General features: G+C 36.9%; 1 protein-coding gene across 1 annotated transcript; it reads left to right on the plus strand.

Moving 5' to 3' along the window:
• The first annotated feature begins 12,299 nt into the window (after positions 1 to 12,299).
• LOC110380740 (uncharacterized) lies at positions 12,300 to 21,248 on the plus strand. Its single transcript, XM_064040284.1, has 6 exons — positions 12,300 to 12,435; positions 13,851 to 14,037; positions 14,390 to 14,487; positions 14,900 to 14,990; positions 19,119 to 19,196; positions 21,065 to 21,248. Exons 1-6 carry the CDS (start codon positions 12,355 to 12,357, stop codon positions 21,157 to 21,159), a joined length of 630 nt encoding a protein of 209 aa, XP_063896354.1. The 5' UTR covers positions 12,300 to 12,354; the 3' UTR covers positions 21,160 to 21,248.
• Positions 21,249 to 21,312: the final 64 nt, after the last annotated feature.

Here is a 21,312-nt window from a genome sequence, read left to right on the forward strand (position 1 = left end):
TTACGATAGCCATACGAAAGAGACAGAGGATTTTAACCTAGGGATAGAGCAGGACGACTATATGTTGATTGGTTTGCCGTTTAGTGAGGGTGCGCACACGCAAACCTGTTGGCAATGATCGTCAAAACGGTTGTGGGGTTCAATTAAATGCAGTATGTATGTACATAACGTAATATTATGGGTAAATAAATTTTATATCAAAATTATGAAGGAAATATATGCAAAATGGCGATGAGAGGACTATAGCTACTATGATTCATCTATGCGGAAATTATTTACATAAACACATGTTTGTGTGCTCGTGGCATTAATGCCGTCTTAATCAATTATCTGCGAGGTTAAGCAATTTTGTGAAGTTTTTATCTTGCAATGCGATTTAGGTATCTACATCTGCGTCAATATTTGGTTAGAGGGAAACGCATTTGCATTCAATTTAACTTTAGAAACTCCCAGAGAAACAACTTTTGGAACAGATTTTATGAAAGGTCAGTAACCCTTAGTTTGATCAATTCATATTATGTATTTTAATTCCTACTTACCTTCTGGCAGCGGTTTCACCCACGTCCCGTACGTAACTATTTCACATAAAGGTACTCTGACGTAAATTAGTCCAAAGTATGTCCAAAGCCTCCCTCGACAAATGGGCTACCTAACACTGAAAGAATCCTTTGTGTCGGATTAGTAGTAAATGAATTAGCACTTACAAACAAACGGTATTAAAGTATATAGACAATGAGGATATTCATTCAGTTACAAACTATACCAATACGTGCTATTCTTAAAAACTCATTTATCGTATTCGTAGTGTACCACAGAGCATGGAGTGTCGTAGGTCATGGGAATACCGATAATAATAGCTATTGACAACTTAAGAACCGGAATCGGACCTTCGAACTACTTGGATTTTCGGAGGTGAAGACTTTTAAACCTGTTCGATCAGTCATGTGTCTTCGCATTGACAAGAAAGGTAATAAAATGGTGAATGTGGCTTTTTTGAAGTAAACCAGTACCTACCCGTTAATTGGCGTTTAAAAATGTTCTTAAGGTAAACGACACTTCACCCTCTTGCCGGGATGTAGGAGCCTAGATGTGCTATGAATAATTTTGAAAGTAATTTATGTAATATGGACTTGTTATCTACTAATAATGTCTACATTACTGGTACAACAATGAATTTGACTTTATTAGTATGATATTAATGTAATATGACATTATATAAGGTATTACAATTAATAGGGAAAATGTTCAGGTATTGGTATATGAGAGTCATCAATTATTCAGTATCTAACAACATATTTATACACAAGACATATTATCTAATTTCCCTTCCACATGAAAAAAAAATGTTCATTACTTTTTCGTTTAATCCCAACGTAACAAAAAACCGCTCCAAACAGTTTACGCGCGAAAATGCACTTAAATCTAAAATGGCCGCCACAAAGGACTGCGGTTTAGACAATAGACACGGAAATGAGGTAACGAGGCAAATGAGCGCTGTTGTCATGGCAACGGGTGGAAATAGGTTGAAAGCAAGGTGCAGGGGTGACAAGCTTCGAGCGTTTAACCAACCGGAGCCACCACGAGCACGCTATGCGAAAAAGACTGCCAATTTACGCTGGGGATGCAAGGCAAAACGCAACAAAAATATAGCTCACTTTTGTGTTTTTAGGCTTTCGTACCCGAAGGTAAAAACGAGACCAAATTACTAAAAACCTCGCTGTCACCAGATTCTCATGAACTGTCATAGTTAGACAAATGAAATTTTCACTGATGATGCAACATTTGATGCCGTTATAAAACACTTACTTACACAAAACTAAACACTTACTTACAAATACTTACTGAAAACTAGACTTAAATACAAATTTTAGGAGCTCGTAAGTATACAACAAACGTAGTTTCACGGTAAGAAGGGGGTGTTTTTGATCACATCTTTATGCATACCACGACAAAATGTTTGCCACTTTTGGCAGAGGGACTTCAAAAGCGTTTCTCGTTGGTCAAATGATCCAGGATGACAAGAGGTAGGTTGATTAGTCTGACAGGTGACGCTGAATGGCGGTTGCCATGGGAACACATTAGCGCAGAGCTGAGGCATCGTTCACACCAAACGTATTGTCCGCCGCTGACTGTGAGCGCGCGTTACGCAGTTTATTGCTTTTCCATATATATTGAAATTGTCGTTCACACCGAACCGACTATACGCTGTTACGTCGTCTGTTGTAGCTGACTCTCAGTAGCCGATTATTTTACTACGCGACTATGCACGGCGGACGCGGATTGGCTACGCGGACGCAGTTGCCGAATAGCGCCGCTCCGCCGCGTACGCACTGCCGCTCCGCCGCGTCCGCACCGCCGCGCAGTGATGCTACGAGCAACTTCGAATACTGAGCTCTTTTATGTGTAGAATAGTCGGCCGCTCAGCGTACGCATCTAGTGTGAACCTACACGAGCGTATTCTTTTGTTCACACATGTAGCGCATCGTACGCTATAGCCTATTGTCGGCTTGGTGAGTACGCGTACTGCAGATTGAGTCGACGTTCACACTGAGGCCGACTGTGAGTATACTCACAGTCAGCGGCGGACAATACGTTTGGTGTGAACAATCCCTGAAGGGTTGGGCTCCAGAGATTCATTTGCTATTAATAGCTTTATAAATTGTGCGTAGGTGTTTTATTTGTGGTCACCTGACCGCGTTGGGTAATGTGAAGATAATTTTGGCCGGATTTTGTTGGGGCTTTTGTTTATTTTCTGGGCACTGTTTTTCCTGTTAACGTTTTCCCTAGGGTTTAAGTGAGTTATTTCATGTATTGTAGACAAACAGTTTTCTAAGACTTTATCTAAGTTTTTTCAAACAAAACATCATCTTAATTCAAAAAATAAATAAATTTTAGTCTTCATAATTTAATATTCTTCTACTTCAATTGGTTGAGACATCAAACTATGAATCTTAAAATAAATAAAGTTTTCTTTTAATAACGATGAATGAATTAAACACAAAAAATAACAAATATCTGAATTAAAACCTCCTCCGAATTAAAAGCAAAGCAATTAAGTTCTAAAGCTTAAGTATATGCAGCATAGCCATTCAACATAAAACCGTTTACGTACAAAGTGAAAATTGCTGAAATTCAGTTGCGACCAGCCGTTAGTTATTATGCCTAAGTCTGTAACGATGCGTAGGCCGTAGCAAACTATTGCTGCATCACCAATATGATTTGCATAGGTCGCTACACACGGCGATTCAAATAGGGCTTAAAATCAGCCGTTTTGAATTTCGACAGGTAATTGTTTTGACTAAGTATATCTCAATTTATCTCAATTTAAATGATTCAATTTTGTTCTATTACTTATTGAGTGGTTAGAATTTTACTTTAATACTAGCTTCTGCCAGCGGTTTCACCCGAATCCCGTGGGAACTACTTCCCGTACCGGGATAAAAAGTAGCCTATAGCCTTCCTCGATAAATGGGCTATCTAACACTGAAAGAAATTTTCAAATCGGACCAGTAGTTACTGAGATTAGCGCGTTCAAACAAACAAACTCTTCAGCTTTATAATATAAGTATAGATAAGAAAGTTTAAGTTAGCAGTGCAGTCTCGCAACTATTAGATACAGAAAAAAAGGTAAGTAGGTATTGTATTAGCTTCCGACAGTAGAGTTTTGCTAACAAAAGTAGGCAAGTCAAGTTTAGTAATTTGAATTAAAAACAATCACATCCTGAAGTAAAATACATTAACTCTACAAAGTCAAAGTCAAAGTCAAGGCAAAGTATTTATTATTTTATAAAACATAGGTAAAAGTACGATTATATATAGAAAATATAACATATGCGAAGTTAGTACACTCTAAATCGTCCAGACATGTAAACATCACTACCTGAAAGTAAGCAAACCCAGACATCCACAATCCTTTTACAAAACAAGTGTGACTCAAGCTTAGCAGTCACAAACGTTTAATTAATTTACCTCTAGTCTGGCACCAGCAAAAAGAAAGTTAAGCAATTGCCTTCGCCGTCGCCCCGTCTGTGGGGATTTTAAGCTGCTGTATTACCGCGCTTCAGCGGCTAGGAGTCATGGAGAACAAAATGACTTGCAGAGGTGCCAAGGCCTGCCGGGGCTGCGGGATTGTTCGAAAGAGTTACCGCGGCCCTGGTACATAAAAGGCCTACGACGGAACACGTCAGTTTTTAGTCAGTAAGAGTCTGACACTCCCTCACCGCTGCTAACCCACAGCGGTAGGGGTCATTTGATGATTTTTGACGTCGTTAAAAAAAAGATGCCATAACGGAAACTCTAAGAAAGTAGCGCACCAAAATGTGAGTGTACGGGGGACGAGGAACGTTACTGTCTCTGCCATTACACACCTTCTTTGGACCCACCCATATTCTACAATGTCAATGGCGTTGACAGATGTTTCAAAGAACAAGAACTCTTAGTTAATTCACTCGTAACTGATCGTTTCGGTCATGCCCATCATAGTTACGTATTTGACCTAGACGAAGGCGCCTGGCCTACCCACATAGTGGCATCTCCGATCATTTACCTTACTCCGTGGAATCAGTAGTTAACAGCTAAGCGAGGTAATGCTGTAATTCTTAGGCATCGTTCACACCAAACGTATTGTCCGCCGCTGACTGTGAGCGCGCGTTACGCAGTTTATTGCTTTTCCATATATATTGAAATTGTCGTTCACACCGAACCGACTATACGCTGTTACGTCGTCTGTTGTAGCTGACTCTCAGTAGCCGATTATTTTACTACGCGACTATGCACGGCGGACGCGGATTGGCTACGCGGACGCAGTTGCCGAATAGCGCCGCTCCGCCGCGTACGCACTGCCGCTCCGCCGCGTCCGCACCGCCGCGCAGTGATGCTACGAGCAACTTCGAATACTGAGCTCTTTTATGTGTAGAATAGTCGGCCGCTCAGCGTACGCATCTAGTGTGAACCTACACGAGCGTATTCTTTTGTTCACACATGTAGCGCATCGTACGCTATAGCCTATTGTCGGCTTGGTGAGTACGCGTACTGCAGATTGAGTCGACGTTCACACTGAGGCCGACTGTGAGTATACTCACAGTCAGCGGCGGACAATACGTTTGGTGTGAACAATCCCTTACTGTCTGAATGTGGGAGGTTTCCAGCCTCTTTTGATTGTTATTCTATTTTTGAATTTGTTTGTTTATGGAATTCAGTGTGATTTAAAAATAGAACTTCGGAATGTTTGGCATTCATTCAAATGGTTTTTGTATTGGGAGCTTTGTATTTCTCGTATTTCGATAACCAATATTGGGAGCTTTTACCTTCAATGTGCCTTCAATTGTGTTCATAAATAGCTTGGTATACAAACATTTACACAGCTACGTTTTCTAGCCACACTATTTCTGTAAAAATATCATGGGCCAAAATATTTTTCCTCTTAATCTATTAGGCAGGCTTGGCTAGTGTTTTTTCAGTCTTTGTAAGTTATCCGTCTAACTAACGGTGAAGGTAAACATCGTGCGTGAACTGGAATTTATGAAAATCCGTTTTAAGCAAGCCTTTGACTTATTAGTAGAGAATATTTGTCTGCAGTGGGATAGTAGGTAGTATAGTATATATATACAGTTATATGACATCCCTAACCTAGAATTAATGGTACAGTGATTGTGGTAGGTGAGGGAAACTGGTAGCACTAATTTGGCTAACAATTTGCCACGGTCGAGCCACAGTTCAGTCAAAGTGGAAGATCGCATCCATCAGAATATTGATCAATCTATCAATTGATTAATTAATAACCAAAAACTTCATCTTGTCCTTCTGTTTGTAAGTAATAGTGTTGTATTAAGATTTTTCCGATAACTCTTATGACGAAGGAGATTGTCAATTCGACCTCATATACCAAAGGTAGACTGGTAGAGAACGCCTAAGGCGTTATGTCCCCTATAGTACTGTATGTGCAAGAAGCATTTAAATAAAAAAATCCCTGTACATTTAAGTAAACTATGCTTTGGGTTAGGACCTGTTCGCCCTGATACATCAACCGCTGCCCACGCGATAATACAACCAATTTAACGATTTTCCCACAAAATTATTACGTCACGAAGTTTCCACTATTCCTACCTACTTATTCATAAGAATTCCATTCTAGAACCCAAGCTTACTTTAATTGGTGGAATATACGTTGAGACCACAAATACATTGGAAATTATCGGTTCAGTTATCAAGTTCCAGGGAACTGGTAAACGATTATAATATAAGTGTAATGAAAATCTAATTAACTATCACTATCTGGTGTTGGGTATTTGTTAATGAAACTGATTAGGCTTGATATGACATGCGGTTTTTGCGTCACGAATAACAGTATAGTTATTATTCATAGTTAATACCTACATACACAGAATTTAACTGCAAGTGTTATCTTCTAACGTTTTTCGAAGTAAGTAATAAACATTGCTCTTAAATTAATATCTTGGTTAGCTAGTATAGCTCTCAACAAACTTTTTGTCGTCAGGCAACATTGCATTATAGGGCAACTTGCACACACATTTGAATGAAAAGGAAATGTAGAATCTTCAATGGGCTAAATCTAAGCGATCTCATTTATGCGATTTCTTTGAAGAGACTTCAAAAGTTTAGAAGGTGATATTGACGTTATTTAGACAATGAAAAAGTTCCTAAATAAAAAAAGGTTATTATTTACTTATTTTTTTTAAATCTCACAAGCAAAATCCCAAAAACATCGAACCACCAATTAATTACAATTTAATAAATAACTAACACAAATGACCGGCAAAAAGTTACGTTTCATAATCAAATAAATGAAAAAATATGGCGAGTACCGGGAAAAATGGCGGCCTCAAGGGAAATCATTAATATCACATAACTAGACCTGCCACTTAGATTTAATAAACTACCTCACCTTTATCAAATAGCTTTTAGTGACATTTCACTTATTTAATATATATTTAGTAGTTTTTTCCTGCGGTTTTGCGCACACCCAGCAAATACTTCCACGCAGCAATAAAAAAACTGATCTGAGTGAGTTACAATTGAAAGAAAATTCTCCTCTTAACCATACATACAAACATAGTGCCTAGTGAAGTGTTACTGACATAGATTCAATTTTTTTATATACTCAATGTTTGTATAAAATAATGTATGTTAGTCTTTAAGGTATATCTCTATCGGGGCCCAATAGGGCCAAGGCCTGCCGGGGCTGCGGGTTGTTCGAAAGAGATACCGCGGCCCTGGAACATAAAAGGCCTATGACGGAACACGACGTTTTTTAGTCAGTATGACACTTCCTCACCGCTGCTGACCCACTACGGGAGGGGTCATTTGATGATTTTTGACGTCGTTTAAAAAAAAGTATATCTCTATGGGTCAATGCAGCCTAAAAATAAAGTTATTTGATTTGATTAACCCCCATATTTTTCCGCTTCTGAGAAATAGTATTTTTATTATACTATTTACTAATAAGAAAAGATACTTTTACCTATTCATACTACTACAGAGAAGTGCATATAAGATCAGGCACTTGCATTATCAAAAATACATATAACAGCATTTTTCCAATTTTAGCCAATAAGAAGTTATTTCGCAACAAAATTACCCCGCTCAACTGTACCGAGAAGCTTCTTGCGAGTGGTATCTGTCGATGTTAGGCATGGGGCAGACGAATATCGATGAATTCATTTTTATTTATTTATCAAAATGGCGTTTTAATGGTCATGTTATACAACTGTCTAAATTATGTTTTTGTTATGTAACAAAAATAATGAAATTAAAGTTTATAAGCGACTGCTACTTGCAGGCATAACACTCTTTAAATAGTGCAATGCTGGAACTAACGAATAGTTTACCGAATGAGTGTTAATGAGTTTTGTTCAAAATACTTGAAAGTGGGATTGAAGTCGTGAATTTAAATATATTTTAGAAAAGTGCCTTAACGTTACTATTGAACGCTGAGGATCAATAATATAAAAATACTATTAAACTTGTTTGCGTGCAATAAATCATTGACAATAGTAAATCAAGAGACGCAATAATATTTTTGATAACTAAGAACTATCGATATCGACAACTTCGCAACAAAAGACAAACACGAAATATAAATTGAAATTCATAAGCCCCATTAAGTCATTAAATGGCGGGACTTTCACAAACAATACAGTTTGTTTACATTGTGTTTAAAAACAAACTTTTACTGTAAATTTAAATAAAGACTGTCATCTGTCATGGGATTCAACTTTGTTTGGTAACACGGCAGTCGATTGGGCCAAGCTGCAGTTTGTGAAAAGAGTTTTTAGTCGCTTCTTTATAAAATATCTCAGAAGCGGTAGGCTTTATTCTCTTGACGGTAATCGTTGTGATGTACTGTATAGACATCATAGCACCAGAACACCGTCCAATCTAATTGACGTGAAATTTTTATCAGCCTAATTGCAATCAATGTAATTGACTTTGACCTTCTCAATAGGAATACCAACGATCTTGTAAAAGTATATGCAGTTAATGAACTGTACACACACATAGTGAAGGTTCTTTTACTGCTGCAGTTTTCATTTAGTATAGAAGACACCTTTCAGTTGAGACGATGTTACAACTGATTTTAATTTTAGTTTCCTAGTAGATTTCAATAAATATAGTACACAAACCGTTGCCTTTATTTACAGACGGGGCGGATATTGATGAAATCATCAACGCTAACACATGTTGGAACAGACCTGTTATTAAAGGCTGACAGGTTTTCCGTACATCTTCGGGCAAAACGTTGAAACTACGGGAGTACGCGAAAATTGCATTTCCGTTCGACCTGTCAAAGTGTCATAAACACACAATGGATTCCACGAACTACGATGGCCGGAAAAAAGCGTTTTTAATACTGTATTTTGATTAGTTTTAACGTAATCATTTGTAGAAAGAATAAGTGTAATATATCGACTATTTGGGGATTAAACATTATTTTAATAGATTATTAGTAACGCCGATAATTTATTTATTATTAGGTTCACCCACAGCATATATACATATGATAATCTTGGTGATACTCTTGTACAGGAAGACTTACTAAAAGAAGTATCGATACTTTTAGGAATGTTGTGTGTCACATCACTAACCCAACCCCGCTAATCTTCCATCGACATTCTGAGACGGATGGAAAGCGTCTGATCAGACCGATTAGCGACCACACGGTCTTAAACAAAGAACGAATCGATATTAAACCTTGTTACTTGAAAGATAGAATTGATAGTCCATTGTATCGGATTTCCTGAAGCATATATTCCCTCATTTCAGTATGAACTCTATTAGCAGGTCATAAGGTTGATATTTGCTTGGTTTTAAAGCACGAACAGACTGATCTTCGGATACAATTTTCTTAAAAGTTATCCAGTGTAAAATGCTCTCTCAGTCTTAAACAAAGGCCTTGTAAGAAAGCTATTAGCCGGACCACGATAATTGGTCAATCGGTAAGTATCTTTCAGCGCTGATTATGCCTTTAATAATTTAAGCCTGCCGTTTCATTCATTAAGAGGAACGGAAACTGAGACGAAATATACATTAATAGCAAGAAATTATTGGATGCACTTAAGATATTAGCTAAGTACCTAAAGACATGATTATTTAAAATATTTTAGGTGTCTTTTGTTAAAGTAATAAGGAAGAAAGACAGGGCAAAAAAAGAATTTATCAATAGGGTGAATTTCTGTAACCTGTGAAGTAATGTTTTTAAGCCTTTTCAAATTGTATGTAAGCTGAAAATTAAAAGGCTTGTAAAAAAATGAAGAGAAAAAAAGCTTCTGTATCTTTTGAAATTATTGGGAAAGTATAAACATTTGTTTCTTTTTATTAGTCTTTATTGGACACTTAACATTATTGATACACAAGGAACACTAAGACGACCCACTGACCGAACAATTATAAAATTACGATTCTCTTTGTCACAGATTACCAAATAGTTACTACGTTATCTTTGTGCCAACTTTTTAACCGCAATCCAAAGACTAAAAGCAAGAATAATATGTCTACTACATCCACAAACTCTTCAACAGCCAAATACCTGACCAGCTCGAAGGCTAGCCATTAATATTCAGCAGTAGTTTAGCCACACTATAATTTATCTCAAACTTCGACGCCCGTATCTCAGTCACCCTTTTGACAGCTAATATAGCTTATCTGTGGTAAACAGTGTTGCTAGTCTACAGTGCGCTTGGCATATTGTGATGGAGCGTTTTGAGTTCGTGTGTTGGTAAAATGTCGGTGAAAAGGTTTTGGTGAAATTGGGTGCATGGTGTCTAGTATGTACAACTAATACCTTTTATTTTTTAAATATTTAGAGAGGTGCTACTTCGCGCATCTGGATAAAAAGTAGTCTATAACTTTGTTGGTAAATACGTAACATTGAAAGTCATTTCCAATCGGTGGGTTTTTGAGATTAGCACGTTCAAGCAAGCAAACAAACTTTTCAGCTTTATAATATTATCGTTTATTTTACTGTATGTTTCTAGTTGCGAACTACAACTATATCCAAAGTACTTAAAATTGGTGAGTAGTATTTTAATACGAAATGTTGCGCTTAAAAAGACCTATCAATTGATATACGACTCATTAATAGAGGGAAAGTAGACCAACATTCAAACATTTCGCCCAGTCTCCTTGATGCAAAATATATAAAAAAACCGGCCAAGTGCGAGTCGGACTCGCGCACGGAGGGTTCCGTACCATTATTTATAAAACCCCAAAAATATTTATTTAATTCTAGTTTTCAGTATTTGTTGTTATAGCGGCAACAAAAATACATCATCTGTGAAAATTTCAGCTCTCTAACTGTCACCGTTCATGAGATACAGCCTGGTGACAGACGGACGGACGGACGGACGAACAGAGGAGCGACAACAATAGGGTCCCGTTTTACCCTTTGGGTACGGAACCCTAAAAAAAGTCGTTGCGATGCGATATAATGAAGCTCGATATCCACTGTGGTTAGTTAACTAAGTAAGCACATATCGACACTAAAGAACAAAAGACGACTATCGAATACTGAGGTAGAATTTACACTATTAACACAAACACTACATGGTTACCTATTTGTATTCCCCTCTAGAGTGCTCCAAAATTTAGTTACATCGTTGAATCGTTCTCCAATCGCGTTGGTTTCACAATCAGGTACAATGCACCTCTGCCAAATTGAAATGATACCCAGTGGCCAGATTTTGGACTGTGAGCGGGACAATCTCATTTGTTGGGGTAGTAATTTAGTTTGAAGAACCTTTTGTAATAGGTAGGTACGTTTTATAGGTCATTTTCACTTATTTCTATTCGCTTACTACTTACTTTCGCTATATCTTTATTTTATATTTTCACTTGCGTCCGTGGGAACTATTTCTCGCACGCAGATTAATAGCCTTTAACCCTTCTCAATATAATCGAAGGATTTTTTTTCTAATCGGTGCAGTTGTTCCTGAGGTTAGCGCGTTCAAGTTATTACACAGACAAACCGTCAGTTACACAAAGCTCCATTAAAGTTTAAGATTCTTTAAATCTATTGCTGACTCTTTCTTTTCCCACCAGATAAAAAGTGTCAGCGATAGATTGAATGAAGCTTTAACTTTAATGGAGCTTTGTGCAACTGACTATTCTTAATAAAAATTCAAGCTTAAAGTTGAGGCCAATAATCATGTTGTCATATGTAACAACACCATTTTATCCTGAACTTCTATCATTCCCTCAAGCCAGCAAGATATATCGAGTTAAAACCAGAACATTTCGTTTACCTTAATTACAGGATATCTTTTTAATCTAAGAATATTCCAAAAGCCTGGACATCCTGGTCGAACAAAGGCTCGCTCCTAACTGTTGTTTACCTCCCAACGTTCTGCTGACGTCCTACCTCCCTGTTTGCCTCTCTCTATTCATACACCGAGATACACCTTTATCGAATTGCTGTTTAGGTGGCAAAACCCTAATTTGTGCAACGATTCGATGGAAATCGAAATAGTCGGTAAGTGGTGTATGAATTTTGGGGCTTGCTTGCAGTATTTGTTTGTGGTTTGTGCATATCGTGTATTCATACAGGAATTGTGTAGGTACTGAAGCAATTTGTTTGTAACACCTTATTTACATATAAATCTTAATGAAACTACTGAAATTTTTTTGTGCTAAATAAAATTTGGCACACAATACTTTAAGTCTAGAGCCTGAGAAAGTAGCGCCCTCAGGATGAGTCTGATAACTGAAACAGAGACTTTTTTCTGGTTATACTTTTTCGTAGAATAAAGCATATCATAGAGCAAATATAAAGAAATTGCATTTATAAAAACTGGTTAATGTCAAAGTCAAAAGTGTAAATATTTTTAAAATATTTACAAAATGCCAAAAAGTGTTACAGAAGACTATACGAGGTCTAGTGAGAAGCCTAGGAGTACCAGCAGAAGTACTACAGGGCTGCAGGTAGATCATACGAGCTTATTGTAACATAACAAATTACTTACTTTTTTTAAGTACCTACATAGTACTCGCATATCAATTTTGAACTATAGATCAACATTGTCTCGCAACATGATACAATGCTATGCCATGTATGAGCTTGCTACTTAACCCACGGACACAACCCTTAGTCTTATAAATAAAGCAAATTATTAAAAAATCAAGGGACAGCAACACTTACCCATAGGGCGTTAAGTCTATCTGTATTCAGATTAAAATAATATTTGTATTTCAGCTCAAGGATGTTGTTATATTTTTTTTATTAGGTCAAATTTTTGCTCAGTTCTTAATGCTGAAAAACACGCCAAACGAGAAAAAATATTTATGACGAAAAAGTCAGCTCAAAGTCTAACAAAGCACAATACGCAGTTCCTATTCCTTTAAAAATGCAGTCGAAGCCAAAGAATGCTGAATATGTGCATCTGGCTGCATGAAATCCTCGCTACAATGCACCTTGCATTCGTACGACGCTTTGCTAACCACAGGCATTTTCATGCACACCGCTTTTGAAGTCTACGTCACAAGTTTCCTTTGCCATATGCTGAGCCTGAACCTTGAATTTGGGCCATAGAGATCAAAATGACTAGCGGAGATGTCATAACGCAAAATCTCCTAAGAAATTCTGGTCTTCGAGGAACGATGTACGTAACCTACTAGCTACGCTTACGCCTTCTTTGGAACCCATCCTAAAATTTTTCAAAATAAAATCACCAATTAATCAAGACCAATATTTGACGGATGTCTCCGGCCTACCGTATGTTACTTGACCTACAAGAATGCGGTTGACCTACCCGTCTTGCGGCATCTCTGCTCTCCTTTTCTTTTTCCGTGGTCACATCTCTGTTCCTTTTCTGCAAGCTACTAGTGAACCTTAGGGTTGAACCTTGAATTAGGACGAAAACAATGGAGTAAAGTCAAAGAAATTACGTGTTCGGCGTTGTAAGGCGAGTAAGGCGTTGTAAGTCCTGGCGTAAGTTTCGTTCGTGATCGGCGAAAAGGCTGTTAGAAAAATAAAAGTGCTTCTTATTAATTAATTACTGCACTGTATGTATGTACCTTCTACATAGTTACCTAAACGGGTATAATTTTGAAACACTACACCAGCGCAAAGCAAATATCTGTTTTTGTTTTGTACCTACTTACATAGTTGAGCATCATCACCTTCCTGTCCTTATCCCAAATTTCAGAAAGTTCTCTTCTGAAGTCATAAGGCATGTCAAATAAAAAGAAAGAAAGAAAATGTACTTATTAACGTAAAAATGAAACCTAGACAAAAGAAAGAATGCGAACAAGTCCCAACAACTAACAGAAAGAGTAGCAAAATCACCATCATCATCATAAGCCCAAAAAGATACAAATGGCTACCTCCTTTCTCCCAGGTGCCTCTACACTTTGCTATCCACAAGCCAGGATGTCACTTCGAGAGCTGTTGTGGAGTCTGCAACCTCTTCCCAGGAGTTCTTCTGATAGCCTTCGCACAAGTCTTGATCGGATCTGTCTTGCTTACCCTTATTCTGACGCATGGAGGCTACTATGATGAGATGCATAAAACGCCTGCCTCGCAATGTAAGTTGTGGATAAATGTATTGCTAATTAAGTATGTAGTTTTGTGAGTGTGATACTAAACTCTTTTATTAAGTCCCCGTTGCAGAAGTAAATTCTACCCAGGATAAGATAAAACAGCATAGGACATTCTTCGGTCAAATACTTTAACCACATGAAATTAGACATTGCATGCCTCAAGCATACGCAGCATTAGGTAGCTATTTTCTTCATGGGTATTGTGAAATTACTAGAAAGCCAACATCGGAGCGGCAAAAATATTTGACAAGAGTTGTTGCTTAATTTCTCCACTAGCTTTACTATTAATCATTATTTTCTACCGCAGCTTTTAACGCACTTCCATATTTTCCTGCAGTCATTAGTACAGCGACTGGCATCGTTCTGAGCGGCATTACCGGCGCAGGAATACTCCTCATCGTGGTCGCCTTGACGGAGAACTGCAGGGCTATGCTGGTATATAAACTTCTTTGGAATTTCTTTTAAATAACGCTTTGTGGATGGTCCTACCAAGGGTGGAGTGCAAGGGAACTGAGGAGGATACTGAAGGACATGGATGGGCTATAGTCAGTGAAATACTGATCATATCCCTACTCTTTAAGGTACGTTTTAAATTCTATCTGCTGACTGCAACTGCCGATCGCACATGCCGCGACTGCACGAAGTCGGTCGGAGCTGCACTACTGGTTTGTATGTATTTACGTAAAACCGTTTTGGATGCGGTCGGCAGTTGTAATCGGCAGCCAGAATTGAAAACTTACTTTTTGGAGTCTTTTGATGAATTACTCCGAGAACTAAATTAAAATAAACAACCAGTAGCTATTATTTTTTATGTATGCAGCAATTTATAAATTATTCTTGTACTCAGGTGTACCTCCTCGTGGCAACTCTAGTCTGGCTAGGTCTGGTGTCCTTGGCTATCACCAAGATTGGACGAGCTTGTGTGAGGTTTAAAGATGGTAAGAAGTTTAACTTTTTCTTCATCGTTTATAATGTTGATAGAAAATATTTATAGCAAAAAAGAACCAACAACCAAAAAGGTTATAAATAAAAATAAGGAAAAAGAAGCTTTCGATTTAATATTAGCCATTTGATACTTCTCACAGTACCTATACAGATACATTTAGATAGTTTTACTTAGGTAGTCATTTTAACCAAATGTAGAACAACAAAGTTATTTGAAGCTAACTGTATTAAGTATTAAATACGAAATACTAACATTTCTAACCAGCCTTCTGTTTATTCATAAACAACTTACGTCTTTGTCTATAACCAACACAAATAAAATCAAATCAATATTTATTCGTTCTCCTTTCATTGTAAAGCCTCTTGTAAAGTTAGGAGCGCAAAATATTGGAAACAATTTCATAAATTGTGGTCGTAAAGAGCCCTGTAATATTTACCTTTGATCATTTAACCAACAGGATTCGCCATGAGCAAAAAAGTCTATGCGAAAAACGCACATACGACTGAGATGACCGTATAGTCGTCCTTTTCTTCCCAGTGATAAAATATAGGAAGTGGTGAAGGGTGGGTGTTTTTGGGGTTGTCTCATGTAATTATGACGTTCGAAAAGTGCTGTTTTTCAGCCACTTTTGAATTAACTCTTTTTGATTTTGATCTTGTCAGGGCAATACGTCGCGTCGTGTCCAGTTGGTGACTTGATCTAAAATATTTACTCATAAACTTCGTTTAGATACCTACCACTGAAAAGCTCTCAACTTTAGTCAGTTACAAGAGAATAAGTTTTCCTAGAAACGCTTGCTATCAATGACCATTTCATAGGAAAGCAAAATAAATGTCCACCGGGAAATTGTTCAAGAGCAATGAAAACTGAGAGTATAACTTATTTCTTAGAAGTAGATATTCAATAATACCTACTACTTTAAGAAACGTAAAGAAACAAAGTTGGATAATAAAAATGAGTAGAAGTGGCATTTCAGTAATATCTGGAATTAAGTAGTAGGTACTATAGATTCTGCGTAAAAGGAGCCTTTGTCAATAATAGATATTCTCACACTAAAAGATTTTTTCCGATCGATCCAGTACTTTGTTCGTTTCCTCTTTGGACCAGTATTTCTTATCAAAAGAATCTTATTTATATTTTAAACGGGAAAGTGTGTAGGTACATGCTTCCGTAAATGAGTCGACCGATGGATATACTTTCATCATTCACCCGAAAACAGCTGAATGGATTTTTAATGCAACTTGTTAGTAATGTAGCTTACACATCTGAATAAAATATAGGCTACTTTTTATCCGGTACCCAGAAGTAGTTCCCTCTGAAAGCTGGCAAAACCGCCAGCAGAAACTATTATTCAATAAAAATACAGCTACTGACGCATATATCTACATACAAAAGGGCACCTCTGAAGTTCATTTCTTTATAAAAGTCTCCACATTACAGAATCGTTTGGCTCCCGCCAACATTCTCTTTACATTGCGTCCGCCATTTACATAAATTCACTATGTCTCAGTATTGGGCCCGTATTGGTTTCTGACACGGAGGAAGGAAGATGAGCGGAGATGCCATACGAAAGGTAGGCCAGGCGCCTTCTTCTACGCCTACTACGTATGGTGGGTACGACCAAAACGATCAGTTACGAGTGAAGGAACTGTGATTTTTGGTTTTACCAAAAAAATGGGTGGGTTAAAAATGGCGTATGAAGGCGCAGCCAGTAACGTCCCTCATCTCTCGAATACCCGTCTTTCTTAGGAGATTTCCGTCACGACGAGTAAATTAACGAGTTATTCAGTCACCTAAAAGATTTTTGGGTTTACAAAAAGTTGGTAGGTTTCGATAAAAGGCGTATGAGAGCGTAGCCAGTAACGTTCTTCGTCCTCCAAACACCCGTGTTTATGCGAAGTTGGTTTCTCAGAAGACCTTCCAATATGACATCTCCGGAATTGAACCGCAGTGCTGCAATTGCACACACTCTAAATTGCAGAAGGCGGATCACAACGCATTTAGTGCAGAATGCCCCATCCGGAAGAAATGGGACTACCTGGCTCGAACGAACACAGCGTACCTTTGACTCCCCCACACAGCGGAACACTATACACAACAAACAACACACAAAACACAGATATAAAGGTATATAATGAATATATATTGATGTATCTATAACACACACATCAACACTGAACACGCACAGAAACAACAAGCTAAGCTTAAGAAACATATACGCAACAAGAACTGGCAATAACTATATATAACATAGTATATATATATCTTATTGACAAAAGACACGGAAAACGATACAAAATGCAAAGAAACACTAATGAGTCAAAGAGAAATGAATAAAGTTACCGACCAATGCAACAAAAGCAAAAGTAAAATTTATAATAGCTAACAAAAATAGAATTCATACCTAAATATTGCTTAAGAAATCTCTAAGTAATTACTTCGAATAAATATTAAGAAAACACAGCTAAATCGTTGTTAAGTTTGTTAATCGCAAGAACATAACAAGCTCTGCTAGGATAGTTAAACTTAGATATTATAATGAAGATAGAATTGTCACGTAGAATAAGAAACGAAAATGTAGACCTAAGAAATAAGTATAAGCATAAAGAAACACTAGCACTGTCTAAAGTAAAAATTGCTAATAGAAAAATGAATGTAATAGTCAACCCTAGCAGTTAATTTGTAAAGCAAAAAATTATTTATAAGAGAAATTAAACTGTAACTGTTCTGTAACAATAAATTTGGAAGTAAAACATAGACTAACGTAGAATAAGGAATGTAAAGCACATTAAAATGTAAACGAAAAACATATGTAAACGATGAAACTGTAACAATAAAACCACAATTGTGTCAATAAATACTACCCCGAAAAATAAAACAATGCATAGGAAGAGTAGCGGGAGTCCCACCCGGCTAAGAAAGAAAGATGATGAATGAAAGAAAGATACAGTATGAGGCATGTAAGTGCGAGAGGCATACAAGTGAGAACTGGAATGAATGAGAAACATAGATAAATAAGGTCCCGTTGAGCCCATGAACGGGGAAAAGCACAACAAAATATATATGACATCTCCGTTTATAATGTTGTTCTCCATGGTTTTCGATATGTAATCGGGTATGGAACAAACGGGGTTTCAGACCTAATGTAAATGTTGGTCGTACAAAACAGACGCACTGATAAGAACTGCGGTTATATGTATGCTTGAAGAGGCCTTTTCTTGTATGTTCAGTTGTATCTCAAGTTGGAAATACCTACAGTACATAAAAATATTTAAGGATAGATTTTGAGGGTTGATTTTCTTTAATGATCCGGTTAGACTGGAAGCCGAAACCAACATAGTTGGGGAAAAGGCTCGGAGGATGATAATGATTTTGAGGATTTATTTTCTTAAGTGATTTTCATGAACTTGTAATTCTATTCTTAAGATGAACAAAGCCGTGTATTTATTTTTCTCTCGTAGGTTTCTTTAGGGTTATTCCTAGTTTGTTAGAGAACTAAAGATTTTAAAAAATATTCATGAACAGATCTGTATAAACTAGACACTTGGATCTACATTTTGCTGACTTTCCTTTTGCCAAATGGTAATTTTCTGACCTGGGAAAAATATGTAATATTTTTTTTTTCTTATTTAAGCTTATTTTGTAATAAAATATTTCTCTGAACATACATTATTACAATGTGATAGTAATTTCGAATTTGATTTCATATGCTCGCTCCATTTTAATTTCTTTATTTGGGGTGATCCACATCAATGTCAATCCAACCCTATGATATGGGAACGATAAAATATTCATGAATGTGACGAATTAGGATAACCTTTTTTTTGTTTGAAAAAATTGATTTTAGGATCTACAAACATACAAAATAAATAAATCTTTTGAAGCGCATTTTAATTCGTAAATTATATTATTTTTAATGATTTGCTCAGAAGTGTAGTTAGGGATTTTATCTACATATATCTGGCTAGTGGTAATTTGTTATATCCTAGTAGGTATCTTAATACACATATAGTATGTACAATTTATACAACATACAATTCTGTCGTGGCCCCCGAGGTTTAAAAGCGTGATGATAATTTATTCATATTTCAGTGTTAATAATATTGCTTTTTTGTTTCAGCTCCTAAAATAAAAGACGAGCAACATAGACTGGCTAACTTGGCGTGTGTTAGTGGTCTGCTCACATTCCTTGGCGCGGGTAAGTTTGCTCAATTTTTTATTAGGTAAGTCCATTATCTATAAGTTTAGGCAAATCATGGCTAAGTAAAGGTAAATGGTTGAGCCGAATTCGTGTCTCTGGGAACAACTTCTGAAACACCAGATCCCATCTGAAAATCACATACAAATCTGTACATCCGTTTAAGAACTATTGTGCTACAGACAGACACACAGTCAAACGTCCCTCTTTATGGGGTTAAATAAATTAGACAGGAGTTTGAATTAAGTTACCTGATGACTTTAAAATTGGGACATTACATCTATATATTTCTCACTTTTAACTAATTGACACAGTACAGTAACACAATTTATTTTGCCCATCGATGAAATAATGAGATTTAATTCAATAAATTCAGTTTATAGAATGGCAACACTGTTCGCCTGTTTTAATTTCCGGGTAAATTGCATTCGGCTTCATTTTGTAGTATTGTTTTAACTACAGAATTAATGGACTATGTTTTTTGACCATATTTACCTACTTGGAACAAAATATACTGAAAAGATAAAATAATAATTAACTTTCTGCTGAAAGTACTGTGAATTACTTTTCTCAAGATGTCGGTGAATTTTAATGTGGCAAGTATTTAGACAACAACTTCTAGAGATAAGTCCTCAGAATTTTGTTTGTATGTTTTGTAACACAGATAGATACTTGTCCTCTATTTACCCAGTGTTGACGCACAATGGAACTTTTAGACAATTTTATCTAGGTTAAGGATGATTAAAATTTTAAAGAAATTCGTTTAGAAATTATTTTACAGCAATTTGGAGCATCCCAGCTATATTTAGTTAAAATATACGTCTTGAAAATTCACGAAAATTGATTCACCAGTCTCATAAACGTTGCAAATGAACAGATGAACTTATTTATAATTAAGTAAAGATGGATGAATTAATAACATCCAATTATGCGGGTACCGTCGGAACATTATTCAGGCAGCAATCATGAAAGTAGCTGGGGCGCACTGTACTAATTACCTATAATAAATGTACCGCCCCACTCGGCTGATTACTTGAATATTATGTTAATACAATTAAAGGGTGATGTCAGGAATTCCATGTAACCAGGAAAGAGTATAAAATATAGAGTCCTAGCCGTTTTCCCGCGGTTTCACCCGCGTCCCGTGGTAACTACTGGCCGTACCGGGATAAAGTATGTTATGTTACTAACTATGTTACTCGTGGATAATGTATCTTTCGAATGGTGAAAGAATTTTTAAAAACGGTCCAGTAGTTTTTGAGCCTATTCATTACAACCAAACAAACAAACAAAGTTTTCCTCTTTATAATATTAGTATAGATAAAAGCTTTGCTTTTATTTTTGCATTAACGCATATTTTTGGATTCTTGATTCGAAACTATACCTACGTAGCTTACTATAGTTATTACAAACGGTATGACGGTTGCTTATTTCATTATGCACTTACTACTGTTTCTCTAAAGATATCTTTTTTGAGTGTGTTCAATGTGCACGGTTTTCATAATGTATGTACTTAAGACTTAGTAAGTTGATAGTTTGGATCTATAGACATTTTTGTCCGATTGCTGTAAAAGGCTAACACGTATTTACTACAAAAATGCAAAAGGTCTAACGAAAAGCACTGTAGGAGCTGTTTCACACTAGCGGATATTGTCGTCCGTATACGCTTGTTTTACATACATTCCGTAGGCCTACATTCCATGCGTCAAAAATCTATCGCATGGTTCCAGTCGTCATTCCTCGCACCGTTATACTTGACAATTTTCAGTTGTCTGCCGGTACACATACGCGTAAAAATTCCTCTACGAAACTCGCGGAAAATCCACTGGTTTGTAAGCACCCTAACTATAAATGTATGCTTGTTTCAGTTGTATACTTCTTCTCCATCGTGGTAGTATTCAGCTTCTACCATTTCCGATACGTCCGCCGAGCCATTCTTCTCCACGAAAACGAGTGCGAGTGACTTCGGCTTTCGTCCTTCGGCATTCGGCCCTCGGCTTTCGGCCGGCTTGACGAAGATTTCTAAATTAATTATAGTAAATGGGAATTTTATTCTGCAGTTTTATTTTTTATGATCTTTTTTATTATTTTGCCCAAATGGGGTGAAGCGCTCTTA

The sequence above is a fragment of the Helicoverpa armigera genome, chromosome 22 (assembly GCF_030705265.1).
Source record: "Helicoverpa armigera isolate CAAS_96S chromosome 22, ASM3070526v1, whole genome shotgun sequence".
Lineage (NCBI taxonomy): Eukaryota > Metazoa > Arthropoda > Insecta > Lepidoptera > Noctuidae > Helicoverpa > Helicoverpa armigera.